Here is a 21,977-nt window from a genome sequence, read left to right as displayed (position 1 = left end):
GGGGTGTCCCTGTAGAGGGTGGAAGGATGATGCCACTACCTTAAGAGGCTCAGGAAGGACCGGGGTGTCCCTGTAGAGCGTGGAGAGCAGTTGTTGGAATTATCTCCATTGTTGCCTTCTACAGTTAACCAGGTGACTTGCATGAGAAAACCGTTCCTCCAGAGTGTACCCCTGTCTTGTATTCCTCTCCCCTCCTGGCTGCTCAAACAGGAGCTGGAGTCACATGAGGTCGATTTAATGTCAGTCAGAGCTTTGATTCTCTGAAGCCACAGTATCCAGTCATGGAAGAAAGCGAATAATCTGACCAAAGGTCCCCGTTGCTTCTGTATCCTTGGTAGTGGATGGGTTTTTTCAAGTTTTGGATAAAAAAAATAAAGACAAAAAGTATTTTCGTGACCCCCTAGTTTTTGAAGTTTCTCCTCTTAAGTGAGAGCATGTATTGTCAGATGGCACAGGCATGTTTATACTGGAAAAGGAGTTTTTGTGTGGCTGGAATCCGAGTGTAACAGTGTGTTGTGTGGTATCTGGCAGCTCCGTGAGCACTCCCGCTCCTCCACACTGACCTGAGTTTTCTGATGAGCGAAAGTGCGCGGCTTTTCTCCCTTGGTTTGTAGAGGGCCTTGTTTTGGGACAAGCTGGCTGCTCGCTCACGGTTCAGCTGCTGAGGCTACAGGTGGACCCCCCACTGAGGGACTCGGAAGTGGTGACAGTGGTCAGCACCCTCGTGGAAAGTGGCACTGGCAGTGTCTTTGTCTGAGACTGCTGTCCTGGCTGGTGTACCTCTCAGCTGAGTGTCTGACTCAGTGTGTCAGTGCTGTGGGAAGCAGTTGGAAGGATTGGGAAAGCTGTGCACACTAACAGGCACCAGTGTTTCTCCTAACCGTTAGTGAGGCGTGTCTTCATCCTTCTAATGACATGTTAGGGAAGGAAATGGGGGACGTTTTATCCACATGTGCTTTTGTTCTTTGAAGGTGTCAGGACAGTTGGTGTCATCCTCAGCCCAGTGTTTAGAAGGTTCTGGATATGCGAATTCCATAGCTGTTCACAGATGGGGTGTCCTCTAGGCTCTAGCCGCAGTGAAGGTTCTCTGGGCAATGTGGGAATTTGGCAGTTGGGATGGTTAGGACACATGGAGGTTTACAGGGCGAGAGACTGCGGTCCCAGCTGTGGCGGCAGGAGGGTCAGGGACTAGGGTCATCCTCAGGTGCTTAGGGAGCTTGAGGCCAGCTGGAGCTACACGAGACCCTCCCTTTTTTCTTTTAAGATTTATTTATTTTTAATTATTTCTTTTATTTTTGAAATTATAATTACATAATTATCCCTTCCCTTCCTCCAAACCCTCACATGTATCTTTTGTTGCTCTCTTTCAAATTTATGGCCTGTTCTTTTCATTGTTGTCATATATGTCATATACATATATGTCTGTCTGTCTGTATGTGTATGCATATATGTGTGTATGTATATATGTGTATGTATATATATTCCTAAATATATAAATACAACCTGGTCCGTCTGTATAATGTTTCTTATGTGTGTGTTCAGAGCTGGCCATTTGGTATTGGATAACCAGTTTAGTGTGCTCTTCCCTGAGAAGGACTATGTCTCGACTCTTTAGAATTCCCTAGTTACCTATAGTTCTTGTGTAGGGGTGAGGCCTTGTGGGCTCCCCACGCCAGTCTGTGTTAGCATGTCTGTTGCTGTCCTTGTTCAGTTCAGCGAGACCCTTGCTTAACCCTTCTCCTTGAAAGCGGATTCTGGGATCCAGGAGAAAGGGAAAATGACATACTCCATTACATACATAGTGCCTGCGAACTTTAAGTTGGGGTACTTAGTGAGTAAGCAGAGTCCTCATCCTGCAAGCCATCTCTTCTCTAAAGATTTTAAAATGTTTTAAGTTAAATTAAAAAAAAATTCTGAAAATCCCTCTGTGATGGAGCACTGTAAAAATTCCTTGTTTAAGAGGGGCCCGAATATAACCGGAATCAGAATCTCAGCTCTAACTTCAGCCATGCTTCCTTGTCTGATGTTCCATTTCCTCCCTCTGAAATAACTCAGTAGGAGCGGCGAGAAGAGCCTTACACCCCTCCCATGAAGCGGTTCTCAGGGAGGTACCTTCTCTTCCATGCAGGCCCTCAGCTTAGGTGGTGCCCGTCTCAGTTCAGCCTCTCTCAGTAGATGCCAGGCCATGGATGAGGGCAGTAGGCAGGCATTTGCTCTACAGAAGTGGTCTGGAAGGACAATGGCATGGTGATGGTCTGTGTACAGGGTCAGCCTACCCCTGGGGTTTCCCAGCCATCACTTAGGAACCTACAAGTGATCGTACGAGGGACTCCACATCCCAGTTATTAAGCGTCCTTCGGTCCACATTAGGCCAGCAGAAAAAGCAGGGATACCTTAGTGTGTAACTTCGCCTAGGGGGTTAGGTCAGTGGACGAGGCCCTGAGACCCCGTGTCAGTCCTGAGGTGAGGCTACACTAATGAGCTACCTTTTGCTCTTCAGCTTCCTTCCACTGTATAGCCTGATGTGTTTTGCTACGTGAGTGTACGCCATAAGCTTGTCTCCCTGGTCTTGATCCAGTGACTCACCTTTGCACCTCTCTCACAACTCCTATCAGAGTTTGTTTCTAATGGAAGAGGTTCACATGATAACCAACAAACCGGCCAGTCCTCACATCAAGATAGAGATGAAAAATGCCACCTTGGCATGGGACTCCTCCCACTCCAGTATTCAGAACTCGCCCAAGCTGACCCCCAAAATGAAAAAAGACAAGAGGGCTACCAGGGGCAAGAAAGAAAAGTCGAGGCAGCTGCAACACACTGAGCACCAGGCGGTGCTGGCAGAGCAGAAAGGACACCTCCTTCTGGATAGTGATGAGCGGCCCAGTCCGGAAGAGGAAGAAGGCAAGCAAATCCATACAGGGAGCCCGCGCCTGCAGAGGACGCTGTACAGCATCGACCTGGAAGTTGAAGAGGTGAGAGCCATCTGCTTGTACCTCCCCACTGTCTCCTGCGTCACCCCACTCTGTAGGACCCTCCCTGCTTGTACCCCGCTCCCACTGTCTCCTGCACCGCCCCCCCTCTGCAGGACCCTCCCTCTAAGCAGAGTACACTGGCTGTGAGTGGTTTTGCATCAAGAGTAGATAATGAGCAACAGGATTAATAACTGATGAGCTCCTGAGATGCTCATTTTACTAATGCAGAGATGAAGCCCTCACGTGGCTCTTGAAGCCCCTGCTCTGTGCGATCTTCTGGCTGCTCTATGTAAGCTGTTCTTACCACAGCCACTGCTGTAACTGTGTGGGATCCTCATTACCACCAGGTTGTACATCACAGAGAACTTGGCATGGAAAGGGTATTCTTAGTGCTGCCTTGTTTCTTTTTATAATTTTACATGTCCACCTGCAGGTGCCATTGGAGGCCAGAAGACGGTGAAGGTTCCCTGTAGCTGGGGTTACAAGTGGTTGTGAGCCAACTGATGTGGGTGCTGGGGACTGAACTCAGGTCCTCAGGAAAGCTGCATGTGCTCCTAACCACTGAGCCACATCTCTAGCCCCCTCAGTGTTGCTCTTAACAACGATATTGTGATTATTTTTAAATATAAGTGAAAGATGATTTGGGTATCTAATATAGCTTGCTCAGCTAATACAGCCCTGGACTCTCAAAGCATGGCTGGAACAGAGATTTCAGGTTGAGGTCTTAATTAAGAGTCAGACTGTGACTGCATCTAGGGGCCCCAGATGGACATTCATTCAGTAGCTTTTTCTTTGCTTGTTTGTGTTTTGTTTTTCAAGACAGGGTTTCTCTGTGTGGCTTTGGAGCCTGTCCTGGAGCTCACTCTGTAGATCAGGCTGGACTCGAACTCTCTGAGATCCACCTGCCTCTGCCTCTTGAGTGCTGGGGTTAAAGGCGTGTGCCACCACTGCCTGGTGCCAACTTTACATCAAATACTGTTGGAGGGTTGAGAGTCCAGCAGCAAAACCTACGCAGTCACAGCTCCCTCTCTGGCATTTCCATTCTAGTGGACAGACACAAAGAAGCGAGTGGAACATTCTGTGTCAGGCTGTGATGAGGACTGGGACAGCAACTGTTGTGCTCGCGTTTCCAACTGGTTTTCTAAGGAGAGGCTCTGTCTGAAGAGTGTTTTAGCCAGGCCAGGTGATACACGTCAGTAGTCCCAGCTCAGGGGACGCTGAGGTGGAATCACTATGAGTTTGAGGCCAGCCTGATACATGGTGACACCCTGTCTAAAAAGGTGATGGGGTGGGCATAACGGAAGCATAGAGGCTGCCGTCAGGAGTGTGCTGGTTGCTGATGCACAAGGAGTGTGGAAGATGACAGCAGGCCATGAAGATAAAAAGCAGTGGGGCTGAGTCTCCCATGACACTCGGGCGTCACCCGCGGAGGAAGAAGGGTGGTGGAGGGTTTGCAAAGGTAGCTGTGACTTACACATGACCTGCTGGGTTCAGAAGAATGTGCAAAGAAACAAGGAAGGAAACGGGGAGAGCCCTAAGGGCTGCTCCTCTAGTGCAGGAGAAAGGCAAGAGTCTGTAGGCAAAGGTTATGGAGACGGAGATGGTAAGAAATGCTCATCTCCTGTGCTGGAAGGAGGCTCTGAAGCAGGGTATTGCAGCATCGGGGAGACTAGTGGTGCCTTGGGCAGACCCAAGGAGACAGCAGAAAGCTTTCTGCTCTTAGCAAGACAGTCCTTGATGGTCACCTGAAACTATCAGTGCAGTTCATCACTTACAGCTCATTGTCGGTTTTCATTTCACTCCTAGCAGCAAGCGTCTTATTTGATAACTGTTCCTGATTGTCGGGGCAGTTCCACAGTATCACTGGCCAGCTCTTTTAGGTAATGACTTCTCATCTTCAACTGGAATTTACTCCTCCCTTTTGTAACGGAATACTTGATTCAGTGACTAACCTTCCTCCGGTGCTCATAGCCCAGTGAGGGAGACAGAGACACAGGTGCTCTGGAGCATTGGGACATACAATTAGCAGATGTGGGTAGAGTTGGAATTCTAGTCACCTACTGCCCTGCCCTGCCTCCCACTCTTGGGGCCTTGATCACCATCACATAGGACTGTCAAACAAGTAGTTCTCTTAAAAAGTCAGCTGTTGAGCATGCAATGGTGGAGCATGCCTTTAATCCCAGCACTACGGAGGCAGAAGCAGGTGGATCTTCGTGAATTTGAGGCCAGCCTGGTCTACAGAGTGAATTCCAGGACAGCCAGGGCTAGAGAGATACCTCAATAGTTAAGAGCACTGGCTGCTCTTCCAGAGAACCTGGCTCAGTGCCCAGCAAAGCCAGGTGGCTCACAACTGAGTGTAATTCCAGTTCCAGGGAATCTGACATCCTCTCCTGGTCTCTGCACACAAGGGGTATATAGACATACATGAAGGCAAAATGCACATACATATAAGATAAAAAGAAAAAGACATTTAAAAGTCAGTGGTCTTTGAAAACTTACAGCATTACTGATTGGGGACTTACCATCTTACCTTCTTAGACAGTTGGCTCTCTATACCTATTGGTTGCAAATCTATACATCCAAACCAACCGGTTAGAAATATTTGTGAAACAGCTGTATATAGTGAGCACAGCAAGTCTTTTTCTTGTCATTATTCCTTAAGCAATTTATAGCAACTGTTTCCATTGTATTATATATGTTATATGTAACCTAGGGGTGATTTAAAGTTGCTAGGAGGGTGTGTGCAAGCCATATGCATATAGACATACGTGGTATATAGACACACACGTGGTATACAGACACACACGTGGTATACAGACACACAGACCTTGGGCATCTGCAGGCTGGGGTCTTGATATTGGTTGTCTGAGGACACTGAAGATGTCTACTTAGAAACTCACAGACTTTGTGTTCTACTTTTCTGGGGTATTGATAGTGTAGATATTCCTCATGTTTTGAAAAATATTTCACAGAAAAGCTTGATGTATAAAAATACTATATTTTGAGCCAGGTGTGGTGGTGTATGCCTTTAGCTCCAGCGCTTAGGAGGCAGAGGCAGGCAGATCTTTGTGAGTTTGAGGCCAGCCTGGTCCACAGAGTTAGTTCTAGGGCGGCCAGTACTACATAGGGAGACCCTCCCTTTAAAAAACAAAACAACAATCAAAATAGTAAAACAATGAATAAAAATTATATTTTAATGGGATATAATACATATAGTTCTTACTGAAAATAAATTCTGGAGAAAGATTACAATGAAACAATTTTAAAGTGTCCTGCCTTAGGAAAACAAAAATAAAAAATAAAACTAAAAAAACCCAAAACTTTGGCCTACTTAAAGTAGGCCCGAGGCTGGCTTTCTCCAAGTGCCTGTGTTGTACCATGATGTTCCCTGGAAGTTCGTAGGGAGAGTGGCTGTAGTTTGATGTCCTCCTCCTCTCTGTGTGCTTTATCCAGGGCAAGCTGGTTGGAATCTGCGGCAGTGTGGGGAGTGGAAAAACCTCTCTCATTTCAGCCATCTTAGGCCAGGTAAGATTTTTGTTATTTCCTTGGTCTTTCCTGCTTCTTTCTCAGGCTCTGCTCAGCAGATGTCTCAGGAAAAACAAACTCAACTACTGAAGAGTCAGTAGAGGTGGGGACAGTGGGACAGTGATCTGTGCTGTGCTGCTTAATCGATCAGCTTTTATCAGCAAGGGGTACAATACAATAAATACCCGATGAGTGGCAAATAGATGCGGCACCGGCGTCATTTGTTCCCGGTGCCTTTTCTTATCCAGGAAGTAGCTACTGGATGCCGTGGGTGTGGGAGGCGTAGAAGTGGCAGGGAAGAGAGATGACCACACACTGCCCGCCGCAGCAGAGTGATTAAGGGAGTCACCACAGTTGGATTCAGAAGCACAGTCTCTTGATCCTCAGCCTAAAGTCCACGGTAGTTATTCCATCAGGGAGTTCATTTCCAGAGAGAGGCTCAGTCATCTAGATACACAGTACATCAGGAGACAGCGAGTGAAGAGTGTAGGGGGCCTCTCAGATGCTTTCTGTACTGTGAGGGAGGGAGGACAGGTGAGCGCAGATTCTCCGAGTGCATGGAACCCAGTTATCAGAGAAAAGCAGGTACCTCCATGCCTTTAAACAAGGATTAACCCGCTTACTTAGACGCAGATGAGGATAGGCGTGCAGTTTTTGCTACCTCCTGATAGATGGGGCCTTCTGAAACTCACTTGTGTTAGGACAGTGAGACCTCTATATTGGGGACAATTTCCTTGTCTTTTTTGGTACCAGCCATCATGGTGTGCTGTGGTCCTCCTCGAGCATGGGACTGTGTTCTGCTTTATTATTTATACACTCCCGTCCTGTTGGTGTTTGTAAAAAGCAAAAGCCTGTTAGGTGTTTTCTCATAATCAGCCGGATTTGAGGACCTATGAGGACCTGTGATGACACTGGGGCTCATGGGAGCAGGACAGGTCATTTTCAAAGTGCTACTTAATGCTACAAATGCTTACAAGATGCTGCATTTTCTTGGGGGTGATTGGGCAGTGGTTAAGCTTAAACCAAGTGGGTTTTGGCTTTTGTGGAACAAACCCTGGCAGCCTGTCTGACATGGAGGATGATAGTGCTGGTCATTCCCTCTCCATACCCTTTCTTTAGAGTGTAGCTCTTAGCTGACAGTGTTGCTACGAGCAGCCAGGAGAGGTAGACTTGTGAACACGTTTGTGCATAGTAGATTGTCAGTCTGTAGACAGGTAAGCCTGCATACACACGCTGCTTGCGATGCTGTTCACCCGGACAGGCTTATTTGTCAAGCACTCCATGCACTGATTAATGAGGCTTTGCTTCACAGCATTAGCATCCTCAGCTCAGAACAGAAGTCTGCTGTTGGTGTCAAAGGAACCATGGCAAAACTGCTGGATCAGTTCAAATCAGGCTCTGATGGAAAACACATCAAAGCCATGGCTCGTCATGTAGCCTCTGCATGTTGGAAGGAAGATTGCTAATCCTTATTTAAATGCTGTTCACGTCGATTGCTAGCTAACCTGGAATTCTCTTTCCTCTCTGGTCCTCGCTTCACAGAAGGAGCTGGTCTAGTCAACATCTTGAATAAGTCAGGTAGATAAGTTGGCCACCTTCCCCTGGCGGCTCTGGCTGTAAATTTTTATAGCACCATCCACAGGGAACTTCAATAAAGACCTTCTTGCTTGTTGTATTAGTCAGGGTTCTCTAGAGGAACTGAACTGATAGAATGGATATATATGTATACATATATTCATAATATATATGTATGTGTTTATTAGAATGACTTACAGGCTGTGTTCCTTCTGGCTAGTCCAACAGTGGCTGTCTCCCAGTGGAAGGGTCAGAATCCATTAGCTGTTCATTCCACCAGGCTGGATGTCTTAGTGGCCTTCAGTCTACATTTGAATCCTGAAACAGGTTTAATACCAGCAAAGTAATGCCTCAGCCATGGGATGAATGAACTTGCCAACAGTGAGGGCAAACAGGCGAAAAGTAAAAGCTTCCTTGTTCCATGTCCTTTTCCGTGGGTTACCACCAGAAGTTGGAAGCCAGATCTAGGGTGGGTCTCCCGCCCTCAAATAATTCAGATTTAGAGTGAGTCTCTCCACATCAAATGATCCAGTCAAGAATCCCTCCCAGATGCTTGGGTTTTGGTTGCTTCCAATGTAGTCAAGCTGAAAAACAAGATTACCCATCGCAAGTCCACTTGACACAGTCACATCATGCTTACTTTCTGTAGAAAACACAATGACTAGGTCATAAACTAGGTGGCAATATCCTTTGAGGAATGCTTGGTCTTTTGGTGTCTCATAGCATAGTGTGGTAACTGCTATTACTATTTCAGTTCAGGTTACATTACATGGCGAAGAAATAAAACACAAGTACCATTTAATGTAGATGTATACATGCACTAGCACATTCTTAACAAGATAGAAACACTCATGTCAGTGATAGTCTAAGTTTTAGCAACTGGTTCCGTGGCCTTAGATAGTATTTATGACTACCTTCATTTACTGCCCTTTCTGCATTTCCTCCATCCTCAGACAGCACCTCAGCAGGTCTTGACTTTCATAGAGGAGTGACCCATACTTTCATTCCTGAAGGGCGTGTGCCTTTTGCCATCCTGCATGGATAGACACCCTAAAATATCTTCTGCACTTGGGACATAATCCTCTTTGCCTCCTTTGTTGAGAGGCAATCCAGTTTCCTTCCGGTAATCTGGATCAATCACTCCTCCTAACACTGTTAATCCTTTCTCAGCCTGTTGGCTTAAGGGTGCCAGAAGTACTCAGTGGCTGGGGGTGGGGGCTCTGGACTTCTGGTCCAGTAGAATGTTTATTGTGTCTCCAAGCAGGAGTGCCCCACCATCTGGAACCAAAACTTCCAGGCCATCAGAACCGAAGGTCTCAGAAACAGAATCAGAAATTTACCTAGTGGGTCCCTAGGGATGATGAGTGGAACTGTTCTCTTTTCAGCCCCTTGATTCCTGGTCTGTGGATTCTGGTTATAGGAAAACTGTACCATGTCTTGAATGCTGATTCAAAGCATATACCTGCTTCTGGAGAACCTTAACCCAGGCCTCTAGCCTTTTGCAACCGAGTTGGCACTGTGTCTTCAAAAGGCTGTTTGATTGTTCTTTCAGGCCAGCTGCTTCAGGATGGTGGGAAGCATGGTAAAAAACCAGTGAATTCCATGAACCTGGATCCACTGCCCTACTTCTGACTGTGAAGAGGTTTTCTTCGTCAGAAGCAGTGCTGTGTGGAATACTATGGTGGTAGATGGGTATTGTATCGTCCATGGATGGTGGTTTCGGCAGAGCATCCTGTACAGGAAAGGCAAATCTACAGCCATGTAGAAGGAGCAGCGGGCTGCGTTCCTGCCACCTGGCTCCCAGCCACCTGGCTAGTTTATGACCCGAACAACACACAAATTGTATTCTTTTAAACACTGCTTGGCCCATTATATCTAGCCTCTTCTTGGCTAACTTTCATATCTTGCTTAACCCATTTCTAATAATCTGTGTAGCACCACAAGGTGGTGTCTTACCGGGAAAGATTCAGCATGTCTGACCTGGCGGTTGGAACCATGGCATCTGACCCAGAGAGGAGAGGCATGGCGTCTGGCTCACTTCCCTTCTTCCCAGCATTCTGTTCTGTCTACTCCACCTACCTAATTTTCTGACCTATCAGGCCAAGCAGTTTTCCTTATTGATTAATCAATGAAACAACAGATTGATAAATGACCTCCCACATCACAGCCAGAGTGAGTTTCTGTTCTGTAATGGCAGAGTGTTGCCCTTTCCTTCAGCTGTCTACTTCTGAGTGGTACCTGCATAATGTGCAGAACCATGAGTAAACCAGGCCCTTCTCTTCTCTTCCTTCGTCAGCTAATCTAGGGCACACCCTATGAGGCTGTAGGTGCATGCTGGGAGTAGACTGTTTTAACAGGAGTAGAAACCAGAAGCAGTGGGTAACTTCTTCCTGTATCTTGGTTGTGTTCTCAGGATCTGCTCAGGCCCAATCATGTATGTTCTACTTTTGTTTGGTAAAGGATCGCTGCTGTGCACGTCCTACTTCATGGCTCGTGGGTCAGATAACACCCTGCTCATGGTACACAGCTCAGTTGCATGGTAGTGGGTAATCCGTTGTAATGTTTATTTTCTACTAATGTCCAATAGCAGTCAAAAGACTGTCTCTCCAAGGAGAACAGTTGTCTACAGATGGTGGTTGAGCCTGGCTCCAAAATACTAAGGGACTCCTCTGTGATTCACTTCCAGGGGTCTGCCAAAGGCTCCAACCAGCATCCCTGTCAGTCACTGGCACCTCAAGAACCATCTTGTCTGCTGAGTAATATGATCCATGCAGTAGAGCAGCCTGCCCAGCAGCCTGGACCTGTTGAGGAGCCTTCTTCTGTTCTAGGCCCCACACAGAGCTAGCAGAGTAACACCACGTGAGGATGTGCTGTCTCCAAATCCAAATAGGCCCACTATCTTAGTTCCTTTTCTTATGCTCTGAAGAGACATCATGACCGAGGCAATTTATAGAAGACAGAGTTTCTTGGGGCTTTAGTTTTAGAGGGGGAGTCCATGGCCGTCTTGGTGGAGAGCATGGCAGCAGGTGGGCAGGCATGGTGGTAGAGCAGCAATGAGAGCTTATGTTCTGATTGCAGACATGAGGGCTCTGCATCTGGTATAGCAGCAGCAATAGGGGTCACGTCTATTAAGTTTTCTTGGGTCTGGGGGCATGTAAATAATGGGGGGCAGACCACCAAAGTCTATGAAGCCAGAAGCAAACTTAATTCCAAAAATCACCCATGGGGTACACAAAGCTTACCTAGGACCATAGCCAGAGTTCAGGCTTCTGAAATTGTGGCAGTGGGGATGGTTTCCATGTCCCTTTTTATAGTAAGAAGTAACCATTAGGTGTGAGCAAAGGAATTTTTACAGTTTCAAAGTTACAGAGACATGGTGCATTTTAAGACTTACAATTTCACTAACAAAGTTTTAGCTAAATTGTTGTTTACAGAAGCCTGCAGATTTTCTTCACAGAGAATTCTGTTTGCAAAGAACTTGACAGCTTTTCTGGCACAACCGTTTCCCATAGCAGGGAAGGATACAAAACATTGTGAAGCTGAAAGTCACTTGGGAATGTTTAGTTAAAGTTTATGGGATGGGATGTATGCTAGGAGTCTCATGCAAACCTTTATTAAAAGTTAACTTTGATCCATGGCAGTTGTCAGTTGTAAGTGGCAGGAGGTTATTGTAAAAATCTAACCCACAGCTGCAGAGAGCCATTGTAAAAACGCTAACCTTTGGTCCCTGACAAAGCTGCTAGCTTCTGTTCTCATTTCTCTAAGTCTATAACTTTATATTCCTGGACCCTTCATTCAGTAAGTCAGCAGGCATTCTCCATGGTCTGCATAGGCCAGACAGGGTATTAAAGAGAGGTGTGGAGCCACCAGCCCTGCATCTTCGCGTTCTTATGGCGGTGTCATTTCTGTCATTGCCCCAGGGATGCAGCATGGATTCGGTCCACTGTTATCCCTGGCAGAGGCTACTCCTGTATGTTCCGTTTAGTCTTTCCAACTAGGCTAGCTGTCGCTCCACAGGTCATGGATTCTGTGAGTTTCTAATTGTATTTATTCCCGTCACACATTCTGGGACTGGGAAGTAACTACAAGATGAGTTTGTCCTTCTGTAACCCTGACATTAGCTGAGACTCCATCAGTCCCTGACCTCCTAAGCCCTTACTTAGACTGCATGGCCACAATATTTCTTGTGGTCTTTCAGAATCAGGGTCAGTCAGAACCAGTATCCATAACACCTGAAAGTCTGACTGTTTCCTTTCTCCCAGCGTATGGTTTGCCCTGTAAAAGGTTATAGGTCCCTCTGGGGAAGGATGGGGAAAAGTTAAACAGTAAAACTCTTAGATATTTTATCAGGGTTCTTCCTCAAGGGAGCTTGCAGACCAATCAAGGACCTGGCTGTTCTTCATTCTCAGGGTTCTGGGTTTGCAAACTGGCTCAAATCTGGAAATTGGTTCGTAGACTAAGATTAAGATTCCCTATTGCTGTGATCAAATGTGGGCTTAATTTGTTTGGGAATTTTCTGCATATACAGATCAAACAAAAACATGATAGACTTTTTATCTATTTCTTTCTTGGAGACTGAAGAATTCATATGAATTGAGCCACCATAAAAAAAATCACTTTGCCTGTGCTGCCGTGCTGCCTGTCATAGGTCAGGCTATTTCTTATGTCCATCACTTTGCTTGGGCTGCCAATATAGTAACTACAATCACCTTACCTCTGGCGATTCAGTGTTGCCAGATGGCTCCCCTCCCCACCTTACTCCTGGGCCCAATAAGCCCACTGCGTTCATTTCATCCGATTAAACTGCAGCCTCTGCAGTCCTAAGGTTGCCACAAAGAAAACGGTGACGACAAAGTTCTTCAAGTGTGCAGCTGCTCCTGTAAGCAAGGGTGCAGTGAGCCCACTGAATAAGACCGCCCCATGGGTAGAAAAAAACGTTTATTGGGGACCAAACTGCCAAGGCTGGGGGGGGGGTGACAGAAGAGCAAAATGCCAGAAAAGCAGATTTTATATCCAGCAGGGTGGGCATCTTTTTGCTGATGCAGGCTGTTCTGATTTATGCAACCAGGAGCTAGATAACTTTGTCTGAGTTACATTGACCTTGGAGGACAGATTAAGAAAGGTTCCTGATGGTTTAAGGAAGTTCTCTGTTTATCCAGTAACAATTTTTCTGTTTACCTGGGCCAGTGTCATCTGTCACCAGCACCATGACGGGGTGGGGGAGTGGGGGTAGGGAGTGGGGCTTTGGTTTTAACACCCCTCTCCCCCCTCAACATTTTGTACCTTATAGCATTAGTGCTGGGCATGTCTTCTGGGCCTTCTCATTGTGGAGGATTAAAATTTTACACAGTGGAAAATTCTAGCATTGCAATTTCCTGAGCCTTCACATCCTCCATCAACAATAAGTAAGGGATATCAGTCATCTCTAGCTCCTGTTCAACAGGCCATCTTATGACGAATGCTCAGGACCCAAGTGAAAGAACTTTTGGCACCCTTCTTAAACTTTCTGTTAAACCGAGAGTCTCCTTCAGTCCGTCCATATTGAAAAATGCTACCTGATCCAGTTTTATGTTCCTTCTCCACCATTATCCCACACATATCCCCAGACTTGTGCTGAACGAATTAACAGATACATTAAACTCTTTGGTAGTGTAGTGTTCCTCCTCACGGACTACACTTCCTACCTCCTCTACACTTCCCCAACATCTCCTTCAGGGAAGGTCACTGGGCACTCTGCAGATAATGTAGGGTTAATTCTCCAGGCAGAGATGAGAAGGACAGTAAAGCGGGTTGAGGTGGGGATGCATCCTCCACTGGAGGTGGAGAGACTGCTTCCTCAGATGAGACACATCCTTCGGAACAGTGCTCGAAGTCACCCGTCGGTGCCCTTTAACCACGGATAGCCTCCAAGGCTGAGACCTGGATTTTTGTTGTAATTCAGCCAGTCTTATAATAAGGGTTGTGATTTGGTTTTTCACAACTCTGTGGCTTCCTATTCTCTTCCAGGGCACGCTAGAAACCTTTAGACTGTGTATTTGCATCTGGAACCGGTCAGTTTCTTCAGAGTTCATTCTCTTCCTTTGTACTGCTTCCTGCAGTGCTAGAAGTCATTCTTTTCCATTGTCAGTTTGCCTAGAGATGCTAGAAGCAGCCAACCAGCATCATTATCTTCCTGAGCTTCTACAGATTATCAAAAGCTTTATATGTTGAGTCACTGGATTCCTTGTTTCTCACAGTAGGTGAACCAGGGCAATCAAACTTACCTTGATAACTTTGTCAAGTAGTTCACACCATAAGTCTTTAGTGCTTTCTTTGCTTCTAGGAGAGGCTTCAATAACTGTAGGTATTGGCGAATTGCAAAGCCTACACTCTATGTACTTAAAAAAATTCATCCTTACCGTCTTTTTTTTTCTAGAATCATTCATGGTACCACAATCTGTATTAATTTTGGTTCTCTAGGAGGAACAGGTAGAATAAATGTATATACAATAGAGAATAAACAAGTATATGTACAACAGAAAACCAGGTACCATTTGGTGGTTGATTTGTTAACATAGTGACATGAACACACACACGTGTTTTTTCAGAGTAGCTCACAGACTGAGATTTTACTAGTTCAACGATGATTGTCTCAAACAGAAAAGCCAGGAATCTGGTAGTTACTCAGTCCAGGAGGCTGGATTCAGCTCGTTTTCTGTCTGTTTTAGGATCTCAGAGAAATAGGTCCTAATACCAGTGAAGTAGTGCCTCAAGCAGTGGGCTGGATGGACTTCCCAGCAGGAGTGGGCAAGCAGCCAAAAAGTAAAAGCTGCTTTCTTCCATGTCCTTCCATGTGGGCTGCCCAGTCTGTGTGCCCAGCATGGGGTGGGTCCCCCCACAGCAACTGCTCCAGTCAAGAAAATCCCTCTCAGGTGTGCCCAGCTGCAGTCAAGTTGACAACCAAGATTAGAGTTGTGCTTTCATAGTGAGATGAATTTACAGGTAGAGGGTATGAAAGAGCCAAGGGTTGCTGAGTGCAGGGTGCGTGTGCAGTCATGTGAGTTATGCTAGACTCCCATCTCATGTGAGTAAGGCTAACGTTTTCTTTACTGCTGTAGCTTTCTTTAGAGCAATGTGTGATCTGGAGTTATGTCCAAAAAATCCTAAAAGTGGTCCAGACTTTAGGCTCTGTTCATCCCCACTGATGGTGTGAAGTGCTGTCTGTTGGCTCGGGCAGTGTTGTGTTCTGACAGATGATGTCTGTCTCCCTAGATGACACTTCTAGAGGGCAGCATTGCAGTCAGTGGGACCTTTGCTTATGTGGCCCAGCAGGCTTGGATCCTCAATGCCACTCTGAGAGACAACATTCTCTTTGGCAAGGAGTTTGATGAAGAAAGGTAAGACGTGTTTGATTTCTGTCATCTTTCCTTTGGCTGTGTGTCAGAGAAGGCAGCCCCTCTCAGGAGGCTCTTTTTGTAAACACGTCCCTGATTGCTGTCACTTTGTGTCCTTCAGATACAACTCAGTGCTGAACAGCTGCTGCCTGCGGCCTGACTTGGCTATTCTCCCCAACAGCGACCTGACCGAGGTACAAGCCTTCTTCCGCTGACAGGCCACCATAGCGCAGTTTGTAGGAAGAGCTCTGGAGGACTTTGCGTGGACGTGGCAGAACCCCTTCCTGGGAGAGTGTCTCCTAGGAGAGAGCCACACAGGGAGTTTTGCTTTCATCAACCGTTTTTGTTGGTCAGCCTGAATACTAGTGAATATACCTAAACACATGACATGCAGATCTTAAGCATATCATGTTTGGATTCCAAATAGTTTTGTTTTGCTCTGTTTAAATATTTTTTAGCAGGCCATGACATGCCTTTGATCTCAGAAGTTGGGAAGCAGAGGCAGGTGGAAGCCAGCCTGGTCTACATAGCAAGTTCTAAGGCTATATTATGAGACCCCATTGAGATGTGGGGTGGTGGAAAGAATTGAGTAAATATTTTTTAAACTACAAGTAAAGCAATTACATATTGAGCTTCTTTCTCACTTCATCTGCCTTCTGCTAGGTAAGGAGGGCCTTAGAATAAATCTCCATCCTCTGTCCTGAGCAGGCTCTGTGTCTGGCTCTTTTGTTGAGCTGACTTCAGTTAAACCCTCAAACCAGATGGATTTAGTAATAGTTTAATTAGCTTCTAAGCTTTCAGATCTTGGTCTCCAGATCAGGTCATCAGCATCACTTACAAACTTGTTAGAAATGTACAATGTTAAGTTACACTCTTAATCAACCGATTTTTAATAAACTACATACAAGTTTTAGAATCTCTGATTGATAGCATGTTTTATTTTGCCTGGTATTGGAACTGTAAAGGAATAGGACCGTAGTTTGTATGCAGAAGAAGCTTGTAGGTAAGGGGGTAAGAGACCCAGATAAGTTGGCACAAAATAAAATGAGCCCCCATTTATGGGTATGAGTAAGAAGAAGTTGGAGGAGGTTCCCAGAAGAGGTGGCACCACAGTCAAGCAGGCACAGTGCAGAAAAAGGGATGATGTCATGTGGGTTCTTAGTGTCCATGTCCTAAATCTCAGGGAATGGGAGGTTGTATGTAAATGCTTGGATTCTTTCAGGGGTCTTGAAGGGTTTTAGGCAGGGATGAAGAATGGTCCACTTTTTGTCTTAGAAACTTTGTGAGGAAGAGAGTGACCTGGGCAGTGTCAAAGCCACATGTAGGTCTGATTGGTACTTAGATGGTTGTGGGATGGGACCCCTCCAGTCCTTAAGAAGATCGAGTCAGTTTGGGTAGGGGAGAGGAAAGATGACCATTCTGGATTTGAGGGCTTCCCTTTGCTTTTGGATTCATAGATTGGAGAGCGAGGAGCCAACCTGAGTGGTGGACAGCGCCAGAGAATCAGCCTTGCTCGGGCCTTGTATAGTGACAGAAGCATCTACATCCTGGATGACCCCCTTAGTGCCTTAGATGCCCACGTAGGCAACCACATCTTCAACAGTGCTATCCGGAAGCACCTCAAGTCGAAGACAGTTCTGTTTGTTACACACCAGTTACAGGTATGGTACCTTCTCTTCCAGACTGGTACAAAGAGGAGGGCTTGGGCCAGCTAGCTCTGAGACAACTAGAGATTCCTAGTGTTTTCATTTCCTTGCAAAAAACCTCGTGACCAATGTGCCAATACTTGAGTGGGCTGTCTGAATCATGAGTCCTTGGAACATACTGGTTCTGCATGTAGATCAGCAAGTAAAAAGGCTGAGAAGAGCAGCTAGATATAGAGTGTGGTTGAGAATGGGTTAGTCTGGTAGAAAGCATCATGGTCGCGTCTATAGGGAAGACACAAAGCAGCTTGCATTTCCCTCCATCAGTCCGTGAAGACGGTCATCTCAAGTCTGCTCAGGACTGTCGCTGTCTGAGTTGTCAGTTTAAATTTGGCGGACCAGTGTCCCTTGTTGCTTTAGAAAACCTGTGTACTTCTGCATGTAGTGAAAGGATTTGAATTAATTATTTGATACGAGACAGTCTCACTGTCTATCCCTGACCTGGCTTTCGCTTTGTAGACCAGGCTGGCCCATGCCACCGTCCTCAGAAATTTAATGGGAAGTTTGTGCAGCTCCACCCTCAGATTCATAGGAAATGGCCTGTGTCATAGGATGCAGTAAACTAAAGCAGAGGTTGTCGGTCTTGAGACTGTTAACACCGAAGACTGGTGACTCCTCGTGTGATTGGGGTTGGGGTGGTCTGCTCTGTGCAGTCAGGTCTTGATCCACTTTATACCAGTGGTATCTCTCTCCTTATTTTGACAATCTAAAATATCCTTGTGTTGCCAAGGGACAGCCGAGTCATCTCTGATTGAGACATACCAGATTAAGATAGGCTATTTGGTTGTATTTGCATGAATATCAGCAATTCTGTGTTGTCCTCGCCATTGTCTCCAGTACCTCGTGGACTGTGATGAAGTGATCTTCATGAGAGAAGGCTGTATTACAGAAAGAGGTACCCATGAGGAGCTGATGAACTTAAACGGAGATTACGCTGCTATTTTTAATAACCTGTTGCTGGGAGAGACACCCCCGGTTGAGGTAAGGTTTGTTGGGTTTGTGGTCTCATTTCTGCACAGGGCGACATGATGACAATGAAACGGAAAGAGCCTGTGGTGTCCCGTGACCAGACCTCGGTGCTGTGCTCACCTGCTCGTTCTCCCGTGGGAGAGCAGGATGAGGGTGAGGTTTAGAGACTGTGTGCTAGCTAATAAGTGGTCTCAACTAGGCTCCTTCCACCACGGTTAAAGCAGTGTGAGGTTCTCTGCATGTACAGGTGAGGTGTCAGGAAGGAATTAAATGCTGTGTACATTTGGAAATGACCCATGATGTCTTGGACCTTGATTTGGCACTTAGGTGCTCTGGGTTACGTCCTTGAGATACTGTTCCATTGGCATTGTATTAGAGATATATATTGTATTAGAGATGTATATTGTATTAGAGATATATGGCCAAATATGTGTAAAAAGGGACTGCATTTTTGTTTCCCAGTCACCTATACCCAAATATCACAAAAAACTATATTAATTACTATACTTTTTGGCCAGTGGCTCAGGCATATTCCTAGCTGGCTCTTATATCTTAAATTAACCCAATTTTATTATTTTATATTTTACCATGAGGCTCATGGTTTGTTACCTCACATCTTCCTTCTTGGGTGACTACATGGTGTCTGCCTGACTCCGCCTTCTTTCTCCCTGTATTCAGTTTAGTTTTCCTGCCTAGCTATATTTTGCCCTGCTATAGGCCAAAGCAGCTTCTTTATTAACCAGTGGTAATAAAACACATTTATAGCATGCACAGGTGAAACCCACATTAAATATGGTTCTCTCTCCCTTAGAGAGTAGTTGAGGCTCAGCTGGGTTGAGCAGCTTGCTGATGTGGATGGTTTGATCCCAGGTTTCTTTGTATCTGCACCTGCACACCTCCTGTGCAGCACCCAGAGGCCAGCTTCCTGTGCTTTCATGCGGCTCCAAGCTAGGACAAACACAGCATGTGTGGAGCGGTCTCAGAGGCCATGCTTCCCTCCTGACAGCGTCCCTGTCTCCTGCAGTCCTGAGGGTGACTGCACTGGGGTTCAGGCTGCCATATTGCTTGCCAGGTCATTCTGAGACTGACATGAAGTAACAGGGCATTACCTGGGACCCTCTCTCGTGTCTTACCTCAGTGTTTCACTCTTGTGATTTCATAGGCAGTGCAGCTAACCGTCCATACCTGATTTGTTGGGCCTTTTTTTAGACTTCCAGCTTTCCTGGGATTGTCAGGGACATCCATAGAGACACTTTGATTCAGGTTTAAGTTTTATGATCCGCCATGACTTCTGGGAAGCTTTACACTCACCAGATTATTACCTTAGCGCTGTAGAATTGGAGGGGAAAATATGAAGGAGAGAAACTAAAATATGAAATTGTCCAAGGAACAAAAGCTAGACACTGAACAGCTAGAATGTTTAGCTGGGAAGTATGCGTTCCGAATGTTGTTTAAGAGGCCAGCAGGATGCTTCAGTGGATAATCTCACTGGCTTTGTAAGCCTGGCCACCTGAGTTCAACTCCCAGAGCCCAGCAAGTTGTCCATAGCACGTGCACCCTGACACACACATCATTTTAACTACTTAAGGTGGCTGCATCCATTAATATGTATCTGCGTCCCCAAGTGAGTGATCCACAGATGGAAATATTTACTCTTGCAGTGAAGTAAGTATTTTAGAATCCTATCTTCTGTCCTAGATACAGCTCTATCTGGATTTCATAGTTTTAAATTTTCACTGTAGTGCTGTGGCACAATGTTCTGTACCCTGTCATTCTATATTAGATGAACACTGGTGCTTGTTGACAGAGGATTCTGCCCTGCCTGATCCCACAGCTGTTTTAGTCCCAAAGAAACACACAGAGGTCTACATTAATTATAAACTGATTGGCCTATTAGCTCAGGCTTCTTATTAACCCCTATAACTTATATTAGCCCATAATTCTTGTCTGTGTTAGCCGCGTGGCTTGGTACCTTTTTCAGTGAGGCAGTCACATCTTGCTTCTTCTGTGTCTGGATGATGACTGCAGACTGAAACTTCCCTCTTCCCAGAATTCTCGTTTCCCTGCCTCTACTTCCTGCCTGGTCACCCCGTCTATGATTCCTGCCTGGCTACTGGCCAGTCAGTGCTTATTTAAAATGCAAGTAACAGTGTACAGACCATTGCGTGTTCGGAAAGTCTAGTTGATAAGCCTGCTGGGGATATGATAATATCATGTAAAATTGAATTCAGTGACTTGTACAGAGGAAAATTTCTAAAGATGTAGAAGGAACTTGGAGAGCATTGAATAGGGTTTTTTGTTGGTGGTTTTTTGTTTGTTTGTTTGTTTCTTTTTGCCTCAGATTCAGTTTGTTGAATTCTTTTTTATTCCCTTTGTGCGCTGCCCTGGGTAGTTCTGGCAGTAGGCACGGAGTAGTGGATAACCCTATGTGAGAACTCATCCTTGCCTTGGAAGGCATGAGTTAGTTATTGAAGGGCAGACCAGTGCTTTCATGCTTACAGCTAATTCTAACCAGATACTGCAGTGTGCTAAGAGTACTGGGGAGTGTGAGCTTTATTGCAGAGGAACGTAAGTTGCCTTTAGAGGGTGTAATATTTGACCCATCTGAATAGGGGAATCCATGTCTGAGATTGGAACGAGGCGGGGACCTAACTTGGACAAAGATACAGCAGTGGGAGTTTGAACGAGGTTTAGGAATGGTGTGAAGTCAAGTGTAGCTGGAGAGTAGGAGCTATGGGAAGCAGTGAAATGAGGGAGGAGTTGACAGCCCCGCTGCCAGAATGCAGAGATCCTGTAAAAGCAAGCAGGAAAGTTTGGGGTTCTTCTGTGGTAGCAGAGGGAAATGGTGGCATATCTGGATTTGAGTGAGTAGTAGCAGGTCAGAAATGGGAATGGAAGTGACCCCAGTGCTTCTTAATCACCAGGAGAAATTGAAGAATAGTATTAATAATGATTTATATTAATATATCAATTATAGAAAATTAATAATATTAATACAATTACATTATTAATAATTATATAGTGACTATACTAGTTATTATTGACATAATCTTGTTTTGGAGGTTAGGTCTTGAATGGCTTAGTAGAGAATAAATGTCAGTGGATTATCAGGGTAGGAACCTGGATCTCAAAAGATTGAAGGGATTGAGTTACAAGAAATTAATGTAGATTATTGTAGGTGACTTTCTTAAGAATGTAGGTGTGTTTGACATGACATCTGGCTCGTGATCCCACCACTCACGAGGCTGAATAGATCAGGGTTAATGTGAACTAGACACAGAAGCCTGGCATCAAAAATAAATAAGAACTTGGGTGTATCTTTTACTTATATTTCTAGTCAATGAATGGTTCTCTAGAATGTATCCTGTAGACATTCATCTGAATGAACATCATCTGACTGGAGTTGGTTTTTTTTTTCCCAATGTTTTAGATTAATTCAAAAAAGGAAGCTAGTGGTTCACAGAAGAAATCACAAGACAAGGGCCCCAAACCAGGGTCAGTGAAGAAGGAGAAGGCAGTGAAATCAGAGGAAGGTAAGGACATTTGTGAGAGTTTGTCATTTATCAGGAACAATGCTGTGTGGAGGTGGGTGTGCCTTGGGGTGTGCCCAAACAAGGGAAGCCTGACAACCTTTGATCCTTTGACCTTTCTGCAGCAAAGGATGGAGCCAGCTTAGGTGATTACAGCTGACCCGGGTGCCTACCTTCCTTCTTTGCTTCCTTCCAGTTGCTTCTGTACTTGAATTGAAATCCCATTCAAAGCTGGGTGTCCAGTGTGCCTTGTGTTAGAGTCTGTGCTAGACTGGCAGGCTTGTTACCTGGTCCTGGTGCTGGACTGGCAGGCTTGTTACCTGGTCCCGG

The 21,977-nt window shown here is 45.6% G+C and overlaps 1 protein-coding gene across 1 annotated transcript in view; it reads left to right on the top strand.

The window, feature by feature from the left end:
• Positions 1-21,977, top strand: part of Abcc5 (ATP binding cassette subfamily C member 5) — an 88,760-nt gene that overhangs the window by 35,497 nt on the left and 31,286 nt on the right. Inside the window, exons 11-17 of the mRNA XM_013354392.1 lie at positions 2,616-2,972; positions 6,426-6,497; positions 15,324-15,448; positions 15,567-15,639; positions 16,903-17,106; positions 17,986-18,129; positions 21,548-21,650. Coding sequence (XP_013209846.1) covers positions 2,616-2,972; positions 6,426-6,497; positions 15,324-15,448; positions 15,567-15,639; positions 16,903-17,106; positions 17,986-18,129; positions 21,548-21,650 — 1,078 coding nt within the window. The remainder of the gene's footprint in view (positions 1-2,615; positions 2,973-6,425; positions 6,498-15,323; positions 15,449-15,566; positions 15,640-16,902; positions 17,107-17,985; positions 18,130-21,547; positions 21,651-21,977) is intronic.

This window comes from Microtus ochrogaster, unplaced genomic scaffold (genome assembly GCF_000317375.1).
Source record: "Microtus ochrogaster isolate Prairie Vole_2 unplaced genomic scaffold, MicOch1.0 UNK43, whole genome shotgun sequence".
NCBI classification, from domain to species: Eukaryota; Metazoa; Chordata; class Mammalia; order Rodentia; family Cricetidae; genus Microtus; species Microtus ochrogaster.
This window is presented reverse-complemented; position numbering and strand designations above follow the sequence as displayed.